The 20,229-nt window shown below is 46.6% G+C and overlaps 1 protein-coding gene across 2 annotated transcripts in view; it reads left to right on the forward strand.

Moving 5' to 3' along the window:
* Positions 1-20,229, forward strand: part of LOC144174971 (cell adhesion molecule Dscam1-like) — a 706,974-nt gene that overhangs the window by 642,629 nt on the left and 44,116 nt on the right. For both annotated transcript variants that reach the window (XM_077703963.1, XM_077703962.1), the window contains exons 17-20: positions 2,075-2,145; positions 2,654-2,891; positions 6,511-6,609; positions 19,057-19,242. In XM_077703963.1, the coding sequence (XP_077560089.1) occupies positions 2,075-2,145; positions 2,654-2,891; positions 6,511-6,609; positions 19,057-19,242 (594 nt within the window). The remainder of the gene's footprint in view (positions 1-2,074; positions 2,146-2,653; positions 2,892-6,510; positions 6,610-19,056; positions 19,243-20,229) is intronic.

The raw sequence follows: 20,229 nt of genomic DNA on the forward strand, positions 1-20,229 counted from the left end.
TTCGTCAACAGTACAGAACCTGCTTTTCATGCGCGGCGCAAAGCAACACGCGGTCATAAGCCCTACACTGTGCCTCAAGCAATCTAAAACATACCGAGCCATTGCTGCTTACACAAAAATAGGTGAAAGTATTTATTTAGACTATCACTATGTTTAGAAAAATCACTTGATGTAAAAAAAAATCGGTCGTCCTCGCAAGTGACATGCGAAGACTGAGGAAACAGCGGAGTTGCTGGCCTTCATTAGCTTTGACGGGCGTCTGCCCCTTTCTTAATAAGAGAAAGATGATTAAAAAGCGAGGCTTTCTCTATTCCAACTGAGTTAAGTCAAAGTCTGCAATCAACCCTCCTAAAGTCTGAAATTCAAACTGTTGAAGTCCGCAGACAAAGTTCCCGTTAACTCAGCAAAGTCCAAAGCCAACGGCCGTGCGACGAGCCCAACAGAAATGCTGAGTGATGATAGCGTAATCGGGTAGACACCGGTTTCATAACGCGAGGGACCGAGGTGTGATTCCCACCACGGCAACCATTCTTTTTTTGTTTTGTTTTTTTCTTGAGGCGCGAACTCCCCTCACCTCCTTATGGGCTCCTTGCCTCCTCGTCCCTTTTACTCACACTTCTTGGCCTACCATTTTCCTTGTTTCAACTTCGCCGAACGGCGTTTTCTGTTAGCTTTCGGCACGGACATAGCTCGAGCTTAAGCAGCTCCGCTGTTAAAATACGTAGGATTGCGGGGTAGAAACCTAGGCCGTTATAATTTGAACTAAAGACGCTACCTCAAAGCCACAAAGTTCAAGCAGCGGATCCTTGTTAGCAGTTCGACAAAAGAATGTCGCTTGTGTTGAAAGCGAATGAGTAGATGACGGTGGGCGCTTTTTGTTCTCTGCAGTTTACTAAACGGAATGACGTCGCCAGTGCAGCAGCCTAGGACTTTGTTATTTTTGACCAAGACGACACCCGAAGGGTGGGTGTCCCCAACAAGCCGAAGAAGCCTTTTTCATTGGCATATTGGCTTTTCTCCTTCGCTGTCCTTCATAAACGTTTATTCAATAGTAATTCATCTATCTGTCTTTCCCCAAGACAGCCTTGCGGGTGTATACCGGAAGAAGAAGTTAAAACAAATTTAGTCCACGCTTTTTAAATTAGGATGAATACAATCTTCGTAGAGGTATGCAGCATTGCTAACAGTTGCCGCATTTGGATTTAATGTAATCGAACACCTACAAACTTTTTGCATACCTCTGAGCCTTATAGCCACTCAGGGCTGGAAGTATCAGGTGGATCATCCGTAAGAAATGAAGAATATCGTAGGTGGTGTGGCTATGGCGCTCTCCTTCGTTTCTAACTACCATGAAGGGTGTAAAAAGGATATAAATCGCCATCCTGCTTCTCACAATCAACGGCAAAGCTCAATCCCGCTCTCGCTACTATCATGATCGGCGCAATGAGGAGCGTTATCGCGATTCCACTCCGCATTCAGGCTGCGGACGTATGTGCACCGGCACATAGAGAGCATCATCTACTATCATCACACATACGTCTTGTGCCTGTTGAGGCGTCATGGGCCGACTTGAGCATGATGGCTGGGGCAGACTAGAAGACGATCGCGGTGTTCAGCTTCACCCAATGCACTTTATTGGCCAATAGGCAAACCCCTAGAGGTAATTTCAAGGAATGATGATGGCAGCGTACGATTTGGCTCGCAAGTGCGGTCTCTGCTTTTGCCTCACGCAGTGGCAGCACGGCGTTCTGCACGGCTCCGTGCCACAGCGCAGATTCCATTTTGGGTGCTGCAGTTTTCTGGCGGTCGCGAAAATTTTCTTAGTTGGTGGCATGGAGTGTCCATTTGAGTGCATTTTGGGCACGTGGAACCACGGAATTGTCTTAGACTGCGTAGTTCCCTTACTCGCAAAAAAAAAAAAAAAAAAAAAACAGGTTTAGCAACACCCCAACTTATTCACAGTGTGCAAAGCCAGTCTACGGCGTAACGTTGAGGCTTGGGCCAGCCGCTTGTATTTAGTGCATCGCTGAGGATTTCGACTGCTGCTAATAACTTGCTTGCTTTTTTCTCGCAGTGCCTTCCAAGCCACCGGAGGACTTGGTGGTGGTGCCGGTGACATCTCAAACACTGAAAGCATCGTGGAAGGTGATGAATTCAAAAAAAATCTGTTTGGTAGCTAAATTTCTATACCTAGATCACACAAAGGTGTTGCTCATAAAACAAACATCACGGAGAACATGATACCTTCTCAGTCGAACGAGACAGACACCGAAGGAAATTTAACAGCAAAAAGCAAAAGTAGCGAAATGCTCCTTACCGTATACAATTAAAAATTGGATATTCCGACCTAATTGAGCTTTTGTTTGATTGCACCATATACATTATGTGCAACATAATCGTTAGAAGAGCCATAAAAAACCATGCTAAATATTTCTGCATGGCGCGTGACTAAAGTATACTGCTACCGTTATCTGGAACTGTTGTCGTGGGCAGCTTTGCAGGAATTTTTCCCGCACGGTCACCTGTTAACTTACAAAATAAAAAATAGACAATAATTATTCCAAGCGTTAATGCCTTATCTACGTCTCAGTATTTTTGATACCCTCGCAATCATGATTTAAAGTTCTCCGAGCTCACTGATCTTTATCCGCAGCCCCCTCCGAACTTTTCGGCGCACGGACGTATACGCGGCTACTACGTCGGCTACAAGCCGGTCGGTTCGGGCGAGTCATTCGTCTACAAGACCATCGACGTCCTGGACGGCTTCGTGCCCGAGATCAGCATCAGCAGCCTGAAGCGCTCTACCAAGTACAGCGTCATCGTTCAGGCCTTCAACGGCAAGGGCGCGGGTCCCCCGTCCTCGGAGATCACTGCGCAGACTTTCGAGCACGGTACGCAACGCATCATGTTTTTGCACACCGTGAACATTTCCCATCGACATCGCCAGGCACTGGGTCACTGTCAGTACGCTGGCGTACAGCGGTTTTTTTAGTCTTATGGGCTCGCATGACGGAACCCGTCGACAGCAGCCCAGCCATAGATAGGCAGACTGTTCGTCCCGGTCTCATTTTGCAGTAGGCGGGTGTGGAGAAGGTGGTATTGTACTTCTGTGATGAGAACGCTATTGATATCAAGTTGAGTGGTGCCTGGGTGCGTGTAATACATGCCAAAGTCGATTGAGCTAGCGCAATTGTGTCGGGTGCTGGGATCTTGGTGACGATAGCTGTGTGCTGCACACCACGGCACCCGTAGAGTTAACGAGCGGGAAATATTTAACTTACTTTGGGTGTGTGTTTTATGGCCTCCGGGTTCATCCCCGCGCGTGTTTTGATCTCGAGGTCCATGGGTGTTTAAGTATGACAGAAAAAATCTTAAACTACCGGCTTCTATAAAGTAGGAGAAGGAGGTTAGGTTCTAGTCGTGCAGGCCATTGCCAGAGCCCTGCCAGTTCCGTTTCTTATGTACTTTCTTGCTTCAAAGTCCATTACAGCCAGCGGAATTCGTTTGGCTACATAAACGAGGAAATTGCGTCTGTCTCTCGGTCACCAGAATCAGTCAGTAAAGATTCCTGTTGAGCCTCGTGACTACCGGGTCAAATACCTTCTGGAATTGGTGGGTGAGTGAGCAATCGTTGGTGGCAAACCGGTGAACCACACTACTCACTGGTAGGTCGCGTGGCCCAGGAATTTTAGATCACTAGTTACCCGCCGTTGACCAACAAGTGACCTACGGATGACCCGTGGGTGACCAGCGCATTACGTGACCATAAAAGCTGAGCAGGTACACAACAGGAAGAGGAGGAAGAGCAGGAGGTGGAGTGGTAAAGAGGGACATATAAGGAAGGAGGAAACACGAAGGCAAGAGGAGTGTAGTAGGATTGGGAAGGGGAAAAAAAAGACCGATTGCTTAGACCGATAGAGGAAAGTATAGGAACAAAAGAAGAGGAGAAAAGCGTTAGAGTGGTACGGAAGTTGTGAAGTGAAGGGGAAGAAGTGCGAATTGGGCGGGGAAGTTTAGCCTAAAATACCTGGAAGATAGCTTTACCCTTGAGCCTCTTTCGTCTTAATTTTTGCTCCTGGAGGACTAGATTGAACCAGTACTGACAAAAAAAATCATAGCGCATACGAAACTTTGTTCGAAACTATTCTGAGTTCTGACCAAACAATTACCCGAAGTGTTTCGAGCAAACCGGGACCCTAAAAGTCCAGATGAGAGTACTTATTTGAGCTATAATTACATGTGGTCGATGATCTCTAGGCAGCACGGAGAACTGGCCATTGCTAGCGTGAATGTGTTTTTAGGTATTTTCCTCAAGTAGTTCGAGTAAACGACTTTCTGCCCTTAAGTACGAGATTACGAATATCACAAGACACCTCGATAAAGCTAATGCACTTTCAAGTTGAGCATCTTTTTTATGTCCTCCGCAAGCCACGGCTAATGGTTTCCAGGTAAAATGACTGGACGCTCGTCGCTCCGTTATGTGAAATCGTGTTCATGTCTCACTGGGATATGCCGAGAGGGAAAAAAATGCCTCAGTACTCTTGAAATAATCAAGCCACTTGTCTGGAAAGAAAACCAGAGTACGTAACGTGGCTAGTGACAGCGTGGCCTCCTACGAAACGTGAAATAAAACGCAATCGGAAGAAAATATGGGGCTAAGCTCGGAAGGTTTGATTAAATGGGCTTCTTGTTCGAGAGATGGTTCAATGCCATCAGTAAAAGCACGAAATTTAAAAGCAGAAGTTCTGCGAACTTTTTCGATATATAATACCAATTTCGGCCACTCAACACATTTGAACAAAGAAATCTTTATCTTTATTTTAAGCCTGGTTATGTCCACTGCAGGACGAAGGCCTCTCCGAAAGATCTGCATCCACGCCTATCGAGCGCCTTAAGCACGATAGTGTGACTGCATAATCATTGGGAAGTTTATAGCAAATGTACTCAACCAGGGTTGCTAAATCCTTGTTTGGTGAGGAAATGCTGTTTGTGTCCCAAGGAGCCTAGTGCAGCCTCCTGTGGTATCCGGCGGCGTTATATACCGGACCAGGCAGCATTCCGAACCTGGAACAACGCTTCGGGACTGCGCTTTGTGGCAGGTGGATACAGCGCGTAAAGAGAGCCGCAAGGCTGCTCCTGCGCTTTCTCTGCCCCGAAGCGCTTTCATTTCACCATTCAGCCGAACTATTCAGTCAAAATACAACACAGAAATACTTACATTATAATATTTTCAAAGGCGAATAAGTGATACTTTTTAGTAGCAGCATAAAACACGCTGTGTTCCAATTCGTAGGAAACTTGGGCTTTTAAGGATGGTCTTTATGAAGAGCTAATCGTCAGCGTGCCTCCTGAAAACAAAGCGGTCGTGACATAATTGGGCACATGTAGGCAGACAGTGTGACCAACACTAGCATTTCTTCAGAGAAAGCAGAAACATTTGCCGGCTTTCAATCCTTTTCTGTTTGGCTTGGTAGGGCTGCAGTGTTGAGCAAGCTCGTTCGTTTGATAATTACCCCATTACAAACCAGCGACCAAAGTAAAATCTGGAAAAAAAAACAACGAAATATACGGTTGCTCGTCATCCTTTTTCTATGTGGCTTGACAGTGTAGCCTGGTAATTACCCCATTACTTTAAAAGATTCTTGGTCTTCCCTATTTCGGTACAGCAGCCAGACATGAAGCCTGGAAGAAAAGGGAAAAAAAGGAACTACCATGATGCTCGTCATGCTTTTCTATTTAGTTTGCTAGTACTGCACTGTTCAGGAGACTAGTTTGCCTTATGATTACCCCATTACTTAAAAGCATTCTCGGCCTTCCCTATTCGAGGAAGAGGGGAAAATAGAGCCTGAAACAAAAAGGAAGAAAGTGCATATAGTGGGGTCAGCCAACTTGCGCAAACTGGCAAAGCAGGCGAAAAAATAATTGTTACAAAGTAATAGCCTAGGTGCACGTCGCAAAAAGGTCTCCTTTCAGAGTTGCCGTCCTTCGTTTTCAGTCTGTCGTGTATTCTTGAGACATGTTCTTGTTCTTTATTTTGTTACTTGGTTGCGAGACAGATGAAGCGAACCTTGGTTACGAATACTGAGCGAAGAATTTTCATTATTTTCAATTCGGTCGACGGCACGAGTCACGCGCATCTCTTTTGCCATTGGAGTATACCAGAGCGCTATGTAACGTTCCCGCCTTCATCTGTATCTAAAGACTATTTATTTATTTATTTATTTATTGTTTGTTTGTTTGTTTGTTTGTTTGTTTGTTTGTTTGTTTGTTTGTTTGTTTGTTTGTTTGTTTGTCACCCAGCCCACAGCGTCATTGCTTAAATTACCGCGGGGCGAGGGATGCAAGAAAACACAGGTTGCAGAATGAATACATTTGAGCAAATATTTATTCCTCAATATACTGGTCAAGATGTTAAAAAGTCGCTACCCTCTAACAAGCTAATTGTTAAAAGTTGCTGTCAAAAATTAGAAGCCGGGCTTTACTAGCGTTCTCTCAAATATTCAAACGCAGACCCCCCGCTGCCACCGGCTATCCAGATTGTTTCCACTTCAACAAGCGCTGTTACCGTGTCCTGGGAGGTGTCGGCGAAAGATGCCAAGCCAGTTACTGGTACGTATAAACCACGGAACAGCTGCATAGCGTCCGCAATCCTCAAAATGAAGGGTTTAGTATTAGGTTATGCATGTTCTACAGAATATGCTTGTGTTTTCACAGCCCCTCATCCCTCCGCGTTTCTCACCGGACACACCATTGTGCCTGCACCTAACTTGATTATTGGTGCGAGTTCTGTCGAAAAACTGTAATCAGCATAAAATCAACGCCGTCAAAATAATCTAGTCACTCGGCGTTGCAGAATGATGCATGCGGGTTTTCAGCCAAAAGTTGGTCTGTCGTAAGGACGTCATGGAATTCCTGCACCACATATTCATCCAGCTTTGTGTGAGTGAGTGAGTGAGTGAGTGAGTGAGTGAGTGAGTGAGTGAGTGAGTGAGTGAGTGAGTGAGTGAGTGAGTGAGTGAGTGAGTGAGTGATTGAGTGAGTGATTGAGTGAGTGAGTGAGTGAGTGAGTGAGTGAGTGAGTGAGTGAGTGAGTGAGTGAGTGAGTGAAACCGAGTGAGTAAACGAGTGGGCGGGTGCGTGGGTGGATTGGTGAGCGAGTGGAGGAATTAGAGGGCGAGTGAGGGAGGGAACGAGTAGGTGGGTGGGTGGGTGGGTGAGTGAGTAGATGAGTGGGTGGGTAAGTGAGTGAGTGGGTGGGTGAGTGAGTGAGTGAATAAGTGGTAGGCTGGAAGGATATAAACAGGGAGGGAGGGAGGCAGAGAAGGAGGGAGCGCTGTATCTCACCTGGGCCACTACCATGCAGTTTGTTGGGGAAGAGGATGAGGAGGAGGAGGAGGCAGAGGAGGAAAAGGAGGTGGAGGAGGACCATTTCTGCTACCTATCTATGTTACGCTAGGGCAACTTTGTCAGCAAAACTGCGGATCCCCGTCACCATTTCGATGTCAGAAAATATCATAGTACAATATACGACTCCGACGAAGTTTAACTTGTTATTATTAACTATTTCACAACGGAGTTGTAAACGTTTAACCCAGCGCTGCCGCGGCCTTCTACGGTGGGGGATTGGTTCCAGAAAATGGTCGTAACTTGTCGTAACTATACAAGAGAAAATTGTGCTATGTTTGATCTCTCAGCCCCGAGTAGTTGGATCTAAGCAAGTGTCATTAGACACGGTCCTAATACGAATACTTGTTGTGAACCATTCTCCCCCTAAGCGAGGAGTAAGTTGAGAGTAGTATTACGATTTCGCTTCTCCTCGAAGACAGCGGAAGGTCGTCCTGCTGTTGTCGTTGTTGTGGATCGAATCACACTCGCACTTTCAAATTAGACCAAATCGTGGAGGGGCTCAAGAATTGCAGCCCAAAAGGGTGTGCCGTTGTATCCCCGTAAAGAGCGGTACGATACACGCTAATTATCATCCCCGTCATGACTCTCCTCCTTAGTAAGGAGTAGATAGAAGAAAGGGATCGGCGCTCCTTTCAGCTCGTACGAGGCACCCGTAGGTGATAGCGCCTTTACTAGCGTTAGTAGCGAAACGACTGGATGGATCGCGGTTCCTCACCTCTCAACTGAAACTGCCCCACAAGCACACGGGAAAGTCACCTAACGCTCCTTTATCAGTGCTTTTATGACGCTTCCAACTTTAAAACACCTTAGCTTCGCATGCAGCTTTGTGAAAGCCTGAGTGATGCAGACCGCTGCAAGTTGTCATCCTGACTGATTCTTAAGCAGCACTGCAGCTCTTGTAGCGTGCGAGTCATACCGGAAAGATTTGCCAGCACTCGCTACAACTTGTGAATGATCCCACCAACAAGGGCTTTGTTGTGGGATTCCCGTGGCTGCAATTTCATGTTGGAATCAAGGGCAACGAGGCCGTTGATCAGACAGCATGACTGTGAGAGTTTCCCGTGACCTCCGGATAGTCTCAAGAACACGGCAGTTAGTGACCGTTTTAAGTATCTGCGTGCCCATTAACATCACCTTAGTGTCACGAATGGGCCAACAAGAGTGGACGCGACAGTGCTATACCACATCAGAACACGGTCAGCGAAGACCACAGCTTGGCGCTCAAAGTTGGACCTAGTGCGATCGCCTCTGTGCATGTCATGGGGGGTGGTAGGAGATGTTGAACACTACGTAAGGTGCTGCCCACAGTATGCTGTAGAGGGGACAACATTGTTCTCAGCGATGCGCAAGTTAACAGACCCGCATACTACTATGGGGAATTGGAAACCTCGGAGCGGGGCACGCGCCTCCTCATTAGCTTCGTTCGGAACACACAGCAAGCGGACTCATAATGATGGAGGCGCTAATCTGACGCATCGGGTGCTACTCGGGTGCAGCAATTGCCGGCGTATAATGCAAGGCTAGCACCACCACCTTCCAGAGCATTAACCTCGTAGAAACTCGTGGCATTTTTAATGCCATATTACCCGAAAATGCAGCGTCCGGCGTCGGCGTGACCAAAGGATGGCCCTAAAAATGGCTCACAGCGCAAACAGAATAACAAAAAATTCCTGAACTATTGGGTCTGGATCCAAACCCCGGTCCTGCAGAATGTGAGTCCGATAGACATGCCTTGCCCTACCCTTTCCGAGCCTCGGTTCTAGCTAAAAAGAAGCGGATCTAGTGAATGCATTGTGGCCTTCTTTAAAAAAGTTCGTCAGAAGAATATATTTAGGTGTGCGGGAGCAAAGTACTTTTACGCTAGTAGCGAATATTTCGGGATTAAAGCACGAAGACGGAGAAGGAAATAGACAAAAGGAGAACGAAAAGAGTCATAGCGACAGTAACAAGACTTAATCGCATCTATGGAGCCCTACAGGAGCCATTTGAGCATCCTAACTATACAGAAGTAACAAAGCCCTCTTACGCCAGTCGCGAATATGTAGGGCTTACCAGACGGATTGGCCAAGCCTCTCGGCCATAACAACAAAGAGAAGAAAACGACGCAATCGGGACAGCATAATAATGATGGTAATGAGAAGACGCAATTGCTCCCCTCAGCACGTTTCTGTGTGTGCGTGCCATGAACTCGGTAGCTGTGAAACGTGGTCGACCCCCGAAATACGCTTCAGAAGACGAAGACGCAAGGGAACACAAAATGCTCGCGCGGCGAGCAAAAAGGCAGGCACTCACTGCACCTCAAACCATAACCAGCGAACACTAACGCGATCGTTAGGAGGGGAAGATCACACGCCGAACACAGATCCATATGATGATGACGAAACCATTGATGCAACAGAAGTGACGTAATGAGGGCAGACCTTCTTTTTTGTATAGACGATCGCACAGCTTGAAATGAAATGTACGGCTTCCAAAATACCCCACATGTGCAGTTAAGAGTGTCTCGGTGAGTTTTTAAAATGTATTTCAGTGTTAATGTCGGTTTTCGGTTTGTTCTGGGTGTGGGAACGAGCCCTAGCTGAGTGCGAACGTGTGCTTAAAAGAAGCATTGTGCAGCCAACAAAAATGACACAAAAGGGGGGTATCAGAAGTGTGTTCGAAACGTGTGGGACAACAAATTTTGGCGAGCGGATGGTTTATAACCATGCCATTTGAACTCCGTGGCTACTCCCACACGGATATGCTGTATGCCTTCAGGATCTTTGTCATCTTTATCCAAGCTGAACGACTTTGAAGAGTCATACTTGAGATCGGGGGGCGAAAATTTATCACTGTGAGGAGGGAAATTTTCCCTATGGACTTCCTAGCGCGTCGTCATCACGAACGTAAGAAAAAGTACCAAGAGGCGGCGACGGGACAAAGTGCACTTTAGAACACTCCCTCCCGGGGGAACATGGAGCGTGAGTTGGTCGAAGAAACTCAGACCATCGCCTATATATGCCTTATTTCAGTATGCAAAAGCAATGATACAATGTTTAAGCTCATTCCAGCCTTTTAAAAACAAGAGATGAAAAGAAAAACAGTTGTCCCTGAATCCTTTTCGAACCTATGCGCGTGCCTAAGAAGGTTTTAAGCATCGCTCTGCGCACTCAGCATCCAATCGCATCAACCCCACTGCTCCAGCCCAGTGACATGAACTGAGCCAAGCCAATATAGAGTAAGAGAGAACGGAGGACAAGCAAACGCCAGATGCAGTGGATGTTTGGCGATATCTATTATACATAGACTGACGCTAGGATTCCTTTGTAGCGAGCGACGGGGGTGGCGCCCAAAGAGGGAGCTATCGCGGACATACCTACTCTGCTGCGTACAGTTCTTCGAGTGCATTATTCATGCTAATGCGCACTACCCCGGCTGCGCAGGCGACAAAAAATGAAGTAAGAAACGCGGCGGGGACCTCGAGCGAAGCACGGGAGAAAACACGCCCAGCTTAAGCGTTTATGTTTCGCTTGAGCCATTCCGCGGTTGTCTATCTCTCCGGGCCATAATCGCGTTCATACATATTCCGAGAATATTATAGGCTTCGCGGAGTGGAAGATACGCCAGGTATGAATTATGTGCACTTCGCACGCCAGAGTGTTTTTTTATATATCTATACGAGAGTCCGTGTGTGTCGGGTTTTCAACGCGAAAGGCCTAACGCATAAATACGTAATTCCTGATAGACGTACCTGTCATTCAAGGCTCATGAAATATTTCTGATTACTTCACAACGATGACGTAAAAGAGAATCACAGCGGGAAAGGTAGACTAATAAATGGAATTAGTGGTTAATTCACCCTGTTCTTTCGCACGTGAGAGCAAAGAGAAACTCTATATAGAAACTACAAAACTCTTGCTTTGAAGTCAAAACACTGAGCACAAAATATATTCTAGTATAAGACATGTGCTTTTCCCGTTTTTTAGCATTAGAAAAACTATTATGCGTTTTCGTCAAAAATAGAAGATATTAAGTGATTACAAACCGTAAGAGTTTCCGACCCTCAGAAGGCTTCGAGTGCATTAAATGCGAAAGTACATGTTCCGAATAAGTGAGCAAGCAATCAAGCTAACAAACAAATAAGATGGAATTGATGGCATGTGGGCCACCCAACTTAAGAATTCTTGGTCGGTCGACTGCACGAGCACGAGCGCAAAACCGTCACTCGGATTGGTTGGCGAAAACGTACACCCTGCTGGCATCCGAGTAAAGCGTCCAGAAAACATCTACCCGTCGACGCGCACTCAATTATCACTAGCTGTGACCGATTTTATAGCGCGTGCATCAGAAAAAATTAAACCGAACGAAACGCGGGTGCATCAGAAATCTCCCCCGCAATAAGAGTTGGCCTTTAGCTTACTGGCAGGCAGTGTCGCAGTAGCATGGATAGGCATTCTGCAACAAAGAGATGCAGTTGTGGTGTGATGGCGAGGTGGTAGGCTTAGCGTCGTCATCGGCAAAAGACTAGCTGATGAACCCAGTCAAAAGAAACTCTCTCATTTCTGACATCTTCAGTATGCTTCGTAGTCCTCTGCAAATTTTCCCTAAGTGTGGATCGAGTTCCACCTAGCAAAGAATTGGCCTGGCCATTTCTGACGCACACTTCCCATGGGCAAGCGACAATGTATGTTACACTAGTATGGGGCAGCAACGACATGTCTTTTGATGTTGATTCTTTAAGTTGCCTTGGAATATTACCAAAAAAAAAAGAATATACAAGCCATGATAAACATTTGTTCTGCATCCTGTATACCTATAACAGGGCACCGAATTTTCAGAAAACCTTGCAGTATCACCGAGGTGCATGGCAGTGTAATTATGATTCATGCTTCAGAAGCAGGGGTACCGTGAATTTGGTCCCCCGGCCTTGCAAGTGCGCAAAGCGTTATGTTTTTCACGACGTTATGACCCATTTGGCGCTTCTAGCTGTTATGACGTATTTGAACGCACTTGTGTCAGCAGGTCAAAAAACCAGCCAGCCATGCCTTTGGAACCGTGATGAGCAGCCACGCAATGCTTCGCAGGAAGAGCTACCTTTTTTCATTTTATATATAGCATTTATGGGTATTCGTCTGTTTTGTACTCCTTCTTTCGGCTAGTGCGCGCTGTTGTTTTCTAACACGCGTGCACAAACTTGTTTCTATTCAAGGCACACACCTAGGCTCGAACTTGTTATTATCAAGTTCGCACTAGTACGCTTTTTCAGTTCTAGTGATGCTCCGGCACCGAGTCTGCCACTACTTCAGTCCAGTCCTAGCGCTATAGTCTATATCGCTTGGTATTTTATATTAGGCGTATTTATGAACCAGTTGTTTCGGACTATTGTAACAATGAGCACTGAATAGATGCAAATTTATCCCTTAAATCAGCGCATCATAAAATTTACAGTTATAATTTGATTTAAGAGCATTTAAAATAGGTATTAGAATGAAGATGTTCTTTTAGCAGTGGCGTTAGGTTACCTCAGGGTTCCTGTAGGGCGTAAGATGTTAAAATCTCGAAGAGCCTGTATCAATAGCTGTCAGAATAATTTGTATTGAGAATAGATGTTACATTGACTGCTTTGAAGTTTTTGTTTTGATTAACGAAGTTGTTTCTGAACATACAAATACTCTCATGATAACATATCACCAAATTCGGGCATGGATCAGAAGCTGTCTGCGAAGTCAAAGGCAGGTACTCCTGAATAGAATTGAAAACAGTTTGCATAATAAGCAGACTGCTCATCCTGTATCAGAAATTAAATTCATTACATTCAATTAAAAATTAAATTCATCCTGTTTTGTTCGCCAGAAATAAAAGAAATGCTTGGCGGATTCTACGCATAGGTGGGAATTAACAAAAAGTGAATTGCTTGTGTACTGAATTCACCATTTGCACGTATTTAAGGGGGTCGTAACTGCCGCCTCTTCGGAAACATCGTGCGGGAAAGTCGTAACCATGCGTTCCACGTCCACTGGAACGTTGAAGTTTCGCACGACAACACCGAACTGACCTCAGAGCATGAGTCGCTTGTTTTTAATTAGTTGTTTCTCTTGTCGCTTCTGGGCGTGGTGGTTACGATGTTCGTCGTCTTTCACGGTCGCCGCGCGCGGTTGCCTTGACTCACATTTTATTTCCCAGCACTTTGGCGGCCGCTACTGTGGCTTGGTGGGGGCGACGGCGTCGCAACCAACGAACGATGGGAACACCGAAGACTGAAAGAAAACGGGGCAGGGGGATATGGCGAAATTCTGAGGGGGAGGGTGGTTTTCCCAGGCGGCGCGAGACGCTCCTCCGAAAGTGTGAGGGGGAGGGCAGTACGCCGAGCTGGCGCCAGGCACATGTGTGAAAACTGGCGCCCGAGAAAGGCAACGCAAAATTAGGGATTCATGAAAGCAAGCGTCTTGTTCTTTCAAGTTCACAAAAAGCACAGAAGCCCATCACGCGCTGCGTGCTGCACGTTCATCGGTCCTTCGAGTCGTTCGTCCTCCTCCCCGTTGCGTGATTCATCCGAGCCACGTGTCATTTTCGCCGGAGGTTGAAACATCAGCTTCTCGGCAGCGCCAAGGCGGCGCTAAGGCACCGCCAGATAACGGGAGAATAGCGAGCGCTGCCGTGCATTTTTCGATGGCACGATCACTTTCTGAGACTGAGAAGCTGTGCGCCTTGACCGAGAAGGCAGCAATTGGTGCTGCGCATAAATTTCGCATAAGGGAGTGCCGTATTGTCAGCCATTTTTTGCCTCACGTTTCACCGACAGTGAAGGCGCTCCTGTTGGCGAGCACGCTGTTGAGACTCCAGCTCCAAGTGCAGAGCCCGTGGCACACGAGCGAACTATGAAAGGCTTGCGCGGCACGATGAGCGGAGGCGAGCGCTATCAGGTGTAAGATACCCAGGGGTGCGTGTGAGCGAAACCACAGCAGCATCAGCCGCAGCGCACGATATGCAAGGAGGAGAGACAAAGAAAGCTACGCTTTAAAGGAGCCATGAAGAGAAAATACAACTTGGTGTAATTTGAAAGAACGAGGATTCAGTATCTGACTCAGCTCCATTACAGCCCCAAAAGATGTTTTGTTAACGAAAAAAAGCAAGAAGTATTTAAAAACTTTCAAATTTTGCGCCACAGTGACGTGTTATGAGCAGGAATGTCGTCATACGGGCCAACAATAAAACATAATTTTCAGTGCGTTAACTGCACGTTAGCATTCAAGTGATGCGGTCAAACGGAACTAGAGGCCCCATTACAGACGTCCAGTCATGTGTCGTCGCGACAGGTCAGTTATACGGCCGCCAATCGCAAAAACAAGGTTCCGTGACGTCATAGAAAAGTTGCGGGAAATTGGCTAGGGTGTCGCGACTGCTACACACGTTTTCTGTAATATATCCGTTATTTGTTCGAAGATTGCGATGATATTGGTATCATTGTTATCGGGACTAAGCAGTCTTTTTAATAAACCCAACTTGTATTTTGTCTTCATGGCTCCTTTAAAGTGGCATCAGCATGTATGGTTCGGATGGTTGATGACGCCGGCCCCACGCTCACCTCCGCAATACGTACGTGGCAATCATTCTACTTCATTTCCCCGCAATTAACCGCACAACCGGTTGCGCTGCCTCCTTCGGCTCCGACGTAACGCAAGGCGGTACTGTCGCTATAAGGTCTCCATTCCGTAGATCTCACCTCTTATAAGGAATTTTATTAAAATGTGCTGTTGTGATAGTTGGTGCATTATGAATTACAAAAATTGCGCTAAAAGGACAAACAGAGGAAGGACGACAGACGGCAAGCGGTAGGCGGGCTCTGAGTATTGTGGTGTTGTCATCGATTTTACTATCTGCTTTTATATTTTTAAGTCATGCAGAAGCCTATATAAGGCAACTTCTTTCCTGCAAATAAATAGTTGTGAGTGCGCATTGTCTGTCTCCCTTCCTCTGTTTGTCCACTTAGCGCAATTTTCGTAATTCATAATTTATAAGGAATTGTTGATTCCGAACTGCTCGAGCACGCGCCACATTCTCAGCGAACACCAAACTTATTCAGATTCTGGCTTCCACGTTGAACGTTTTCACGAGGCCACGCATATACGTTGGCTTGTACATAACCCACCGCTTTATTCGAACGTTAAATGCCACGACGTCACTAAAGGCCCTCAGCAACGCCTGCACCATGGTCTGGACGTTCACGGATGCGTTATGACTTAATCTTCGATAACAAATTGGCCATTACCGTGAATGGTTCGGTAATGTATTTTGGCGAATGAGCGTGTGTGATTCGGCCCTCTACCGGCATGGAATTTCGCCAAGTGAGTCGGCCTTTCGGGGAAGGGGTAATGGGACATCTGGGGAAAAAAAGGGACTCTACCTCGGAAAAAGAAATCTGTGCAAGCAATGCACTATCGGAGGTTAGAAACATTCTCGGCTGGAAATTCGTCCCGCAGCATTCGCTTGCCGCCTCATTTTATTCGTTTGTTTTTCACACTCGTCGTCTTGAACAAATCGCTCGCGTATGACCACGAATGACCACATATGCTGCACGCGGGTACAAATTCGTTGTCCAGATATTGATGCTGGAACTTGGCGTTGGCTAAACTTCAGTTTTACATCCCCCAGCTTGATGCCTGCGTCTCTTCGTTGGGTTGGCCGCTCTGCGAAGGGCGTCTACCTCTTGCCTTGCACGTCGCTTACTCTCGGCTATTAGACCCGCGATTATCATCGACAGCTTATGCAAACTTACGAAAGTTCCAGCGAGCGATCATGACCGGCGTTTGCTGAGCCACACGGCTGATTAAACGGCCTTCGCTGTTCTCTCCGATGTCCGTCGCAAACACGCTGATCCTCAGACGCCGTTACAAGAGATAACCTAACCTTGGAGGCTGCCGGGAGAGTGGTTTCCATGTGATTGGCGGCTGGTTGCGTACGTATTCGTGGATGGGCTTTGAAGCTTTTGTGTTTGAGATGTTCACGTGTTATTGTCCCGGCAGTCCGTCGTGGCGTGAGCGCCTGTGCCAAGCTCCTTATCCTGTTGGCTAGTTGTTTCTGGTTTTTGTTTTCTTGCTCCACGGGCTCATGGGCGGCTGTCTCGTGCTCCATTCTGTTCGTTTCCATTCTGCACACGGACGGCAAAAAAATGAGACCTAGAGGCTAACAGCTTTGCTATAAATCAAAGTGAAAATTGTCGCAATGATGACTGTATCCGTGCGCTGAGGTTGATTTACTTGTCATTATTAGTTATTCACCGAAGAGGTGTGAACTTTTCAGAACTCCCGTGTGCTATCCACGCTTGAGTGTCTGGGGGACGAGTGCGGCTACAGAATAGGTAACTCTCGTTTTATCGGAACTATGCCGAAACAATTTTAATAAAGCTGGGCTGCTGAAACGACTTCATAACTCTGAAAAGTTCTACCTGCAGGTATGACAGGTAACCTTACCGAACAAATTTAGCGTCCCTTTCCAAAGAAAGTTTAGAGAAGCGTGAAAGCTTTCTAACATCAAAGCTACGTCAGAAGTGCGCCAGAGCGCTCGCTAGAAGTGCGTCCTGCCGTCGCTGAAAGTGCGTCCAATGGATCGTCAAACTTTTAAAGACCCAAATCCCAAACGACGAACGAACTCATGCGAAACAATTATTCGCGGGTTAAGTGAACGCATCTACGAACGATTTAAATGTGTACCGATACGTGGTTTATGAGATAAAGGGATACTATTGTACTCCTCCTTCGTGATCGATGCGTGTATTGTGTAATGTGGAACCGTGCTTTTTTCCTGATTTTCGAGTAACCGTTGTCACACGATGGAAGCCCGGTTTCACGCACGCGCCGTGTGTCCACAGATCTTATCAGAGCTTTTCGGTCGACCAACCGGTATATGGGGAAATGCATTTGTTTTTTAACAGGGCACCAGCAGCCCCACTAAGAAAGCTTTCGCTTTAATAACACGAAACCGCCGATCCTAACGCTTTCAAGCCGCATCACAAAACTCCAGTGGAACGAACAACTTGATGTTTGTCTGGTAGGATAAACTGTAGTTCCAACTTTCATCAGGCTGATCAGTTCACAATAATGCTAACTTAAGATGAGAAAACAATTGTGTTTCGTTTTTTGCATTCGTTGGTATTGCGCGGCGTTAATTATACTCGTGAGTTTAGTACTGACAAATTGTATTTCGAAGCACGTTTGTCATAAATTTGTAATACAATTTTTACTGGCATATAAACAGCTCTGCTGTCGAACCACGACAATAGAACTGAGTACCGATCTTTCTTTTTGTAGCTTTCAGTGCAAACAATTTATCGGAACTTCGTCTTTGAACCTCTCGGTTCAAACGCGAGTCACCAGCTCAGTCTAACATGTAGAAAACTTTGGACGCGCCTTCCGCAAGGAATTCGCTTTAGTTTTTTAGCCCCCCCCGTGTCATGCCCGTGCCGCCGCCTTTCCGTGACGTCACAGGTGACCGTTTGTTATGACGACATGCTATTGGAACGCCATCTAGGGCCTAAACCACACACAGCATTTATTAGTCGCAGCAACAACATGCAGTAGATTGAATCGTCTTTTACCCCTGTGTGACCATTTTTGTGGGCCATTGCACTCTGTAAGAGCATCGATTAAAATTCGCCATGCTTTTGTGGGCATATCATAATAGCTGTAAGAACTTACAATAGATGGCGGCGGGAAAATACTTTACTTGTCGTGTGTTTCGTTTTCGCGATGTATGTGGCGAACCCGGAATTCGAAGGATCATGCATAAATATTTAGCTTCCACTATTTACTAGTAACGCAAAACATAAAAATAAAGATGCCTAAAGTCGCGAAATCTTCTTTACCTCCACCTGAATAAAACTTCTAGTAGCCTGCAATGCCACATCTCACTAGGTAGCGACGGAGGCATGTAGGCTCCATACATCTCACAACACAGAGGCGCCATCTACCGCACATGCAGCCCACTGTGGCGACTCTAGGCGGGTCGATACTGTGACGTCAAGCTCGCGGTTATTGATTCGCGACTTCGGTTCTCGTTGCAGCGTGTAGAGGGAGGCCCCTTACCATCTGTTGAGCGAAGCTGCGTTGGAGATGAGTGCAGTCAGTCGGAAGTATTCTTAGGTTTACCGGCGACCTTAATTGCTTGCCAACGTCTTGTATATCAGTGATTCACGAAGAGAGTCACAGTGTTCGAGGACAAATGGTTAGTAATAAAGCATATCTAAATCGCGAAACACTGCACAAACAATGATGCGTCTGATTGTTTTGATTTGGTTGTGTACCACCCTAATGTAACTTGAAAAAAGAAAACAAATGACATCCCACCCATGTTGTGTCATGGTTATTAAACCTCTAGAAGTCACGTTGTGTAACTGCTTTCTGGCCAGCATACAGCGCGTTTATTTTTTCCTGAAGTCATCCCTAGGTCATGCAAACCATTGTTCTGGGAATATAGAACGGCTTTTGGTATAAGCGGTACTTCGTCACAAAGGGGGCGATGTGCTTGCCATGAACGTTAGTGGACACCACGAAACACTTCGAATAAAACGAAATTTAGAACAAAGCGATTTCGTGGTAACGAAGGCTTACTGTATTTCGCTTGTGCTTGAAAAGGCTCGGCCTGCATTTTATTGTCGGCTTCTGCGCGTTTTAGGGTTCGTTCTCTACTGGAAGTCGGAGTCTGGGGAGTGGAGCGAGCAGGGCGTCGACGGCACGGCCACGTCGCACACTTTTCAAGACCTCAATTGCGGCACCCGGTACCACTTTTACTCGGTGGCCTTCAACGACGTGGGGCGCAGTGAACCGAGCTCCAGCGTCAGCGCCACCACGTCGGGTGGAGGTGAGTCTGAACTAACTTAACCCAATCTTGAAACTTTCGAGTCTGCGCTCTGATTTTTCTTTTATGCTTCGCCTTCTCCTTGGGAAAATTACGCGGAGTATTTTTTCCTGCGCGGAAAGCGAAGGATTACCAAACGGCAGCGCCACTCGGTGCACACATTAAACAGATATTTTGACAGTTTGGTGGCGTGGCCGTCGGGTGGCGGCACGTTACACACTGATCTCAGATTCAAACTTTGTTGCGCTAGATGAGCTTGGCCATAGCCTCGGCTTGGCATCATCGTGTAATTGATATACCCATTCGTGAGTGAGCCTGTTGAGCTTTTCAAATCGTGACTACGCTTCGTTTACCCCATGCGCAGTCCCTGAGGGACACAATCAGGAGTTGTTCTGTAAGGAAACCGGTATCTATGAGATCATTGCAGGTTGGCTTACGCACGTGTCTTTGCGCTTTCTTTTAGATGCGACTGCATCTCATTCACTCGCCTTGTCCCTCCATGCGCCGTTGTCCGTCCACACCCCTCCCCCTACACTGTAAAAAAAATAATAGCGGTGCCCGGTTTCGATCCCACGACCCTGTGGGCGGAACGCGAGGTACATGGTGCTCTTCCCACTGCGCCACAAAACCGAGACAGAATCAAATGCTACGAACGCGCCTTATATCCTTGACTCATTCAAACTACGTCAAGATGCTACTGATACAACGCATGATGGGGCAATGATTAACACTTGCAATAAAAATTCCCCGCATTTCCCCGAGGGGAAGAATGTGAAAGTGCGAATGCACGAGTTGAATTTGCGCGGTTCGGTAATGTTCGCGAAAGAGAGATCACACACACACACACAACTACAAAGAAAGAAAGATGCATTTATTCACAGACACCTATTTGTGTTGTCGTTGTACTTGATTGCTAGAGCGGATCTCAGCTTTGAAATTTCGTGTCAGTACTCCTTTAAGCGGGTGCATTAGCTCTTCTCACGCCCGATT

The sequence above is a fragment of the Haemaphysalis longicornis genome, unplaced genomic scaffold (genome assembly GCF_048455015.1).
Source record: "Haemaphysalis longicornis isolate Haplotype H1 unplaced genomic scaffold, Haemaphysalis longicornis Haplotype H1 scaffold_3, whole genome shotgun sequence".
Taxonomy (NCBI): Eukaryota; Metazoa; Arthropoda; class Arachnida; order Ixodida; family Ixodidae; genus Haemaphysalis; species Haemaphysalis longicornis.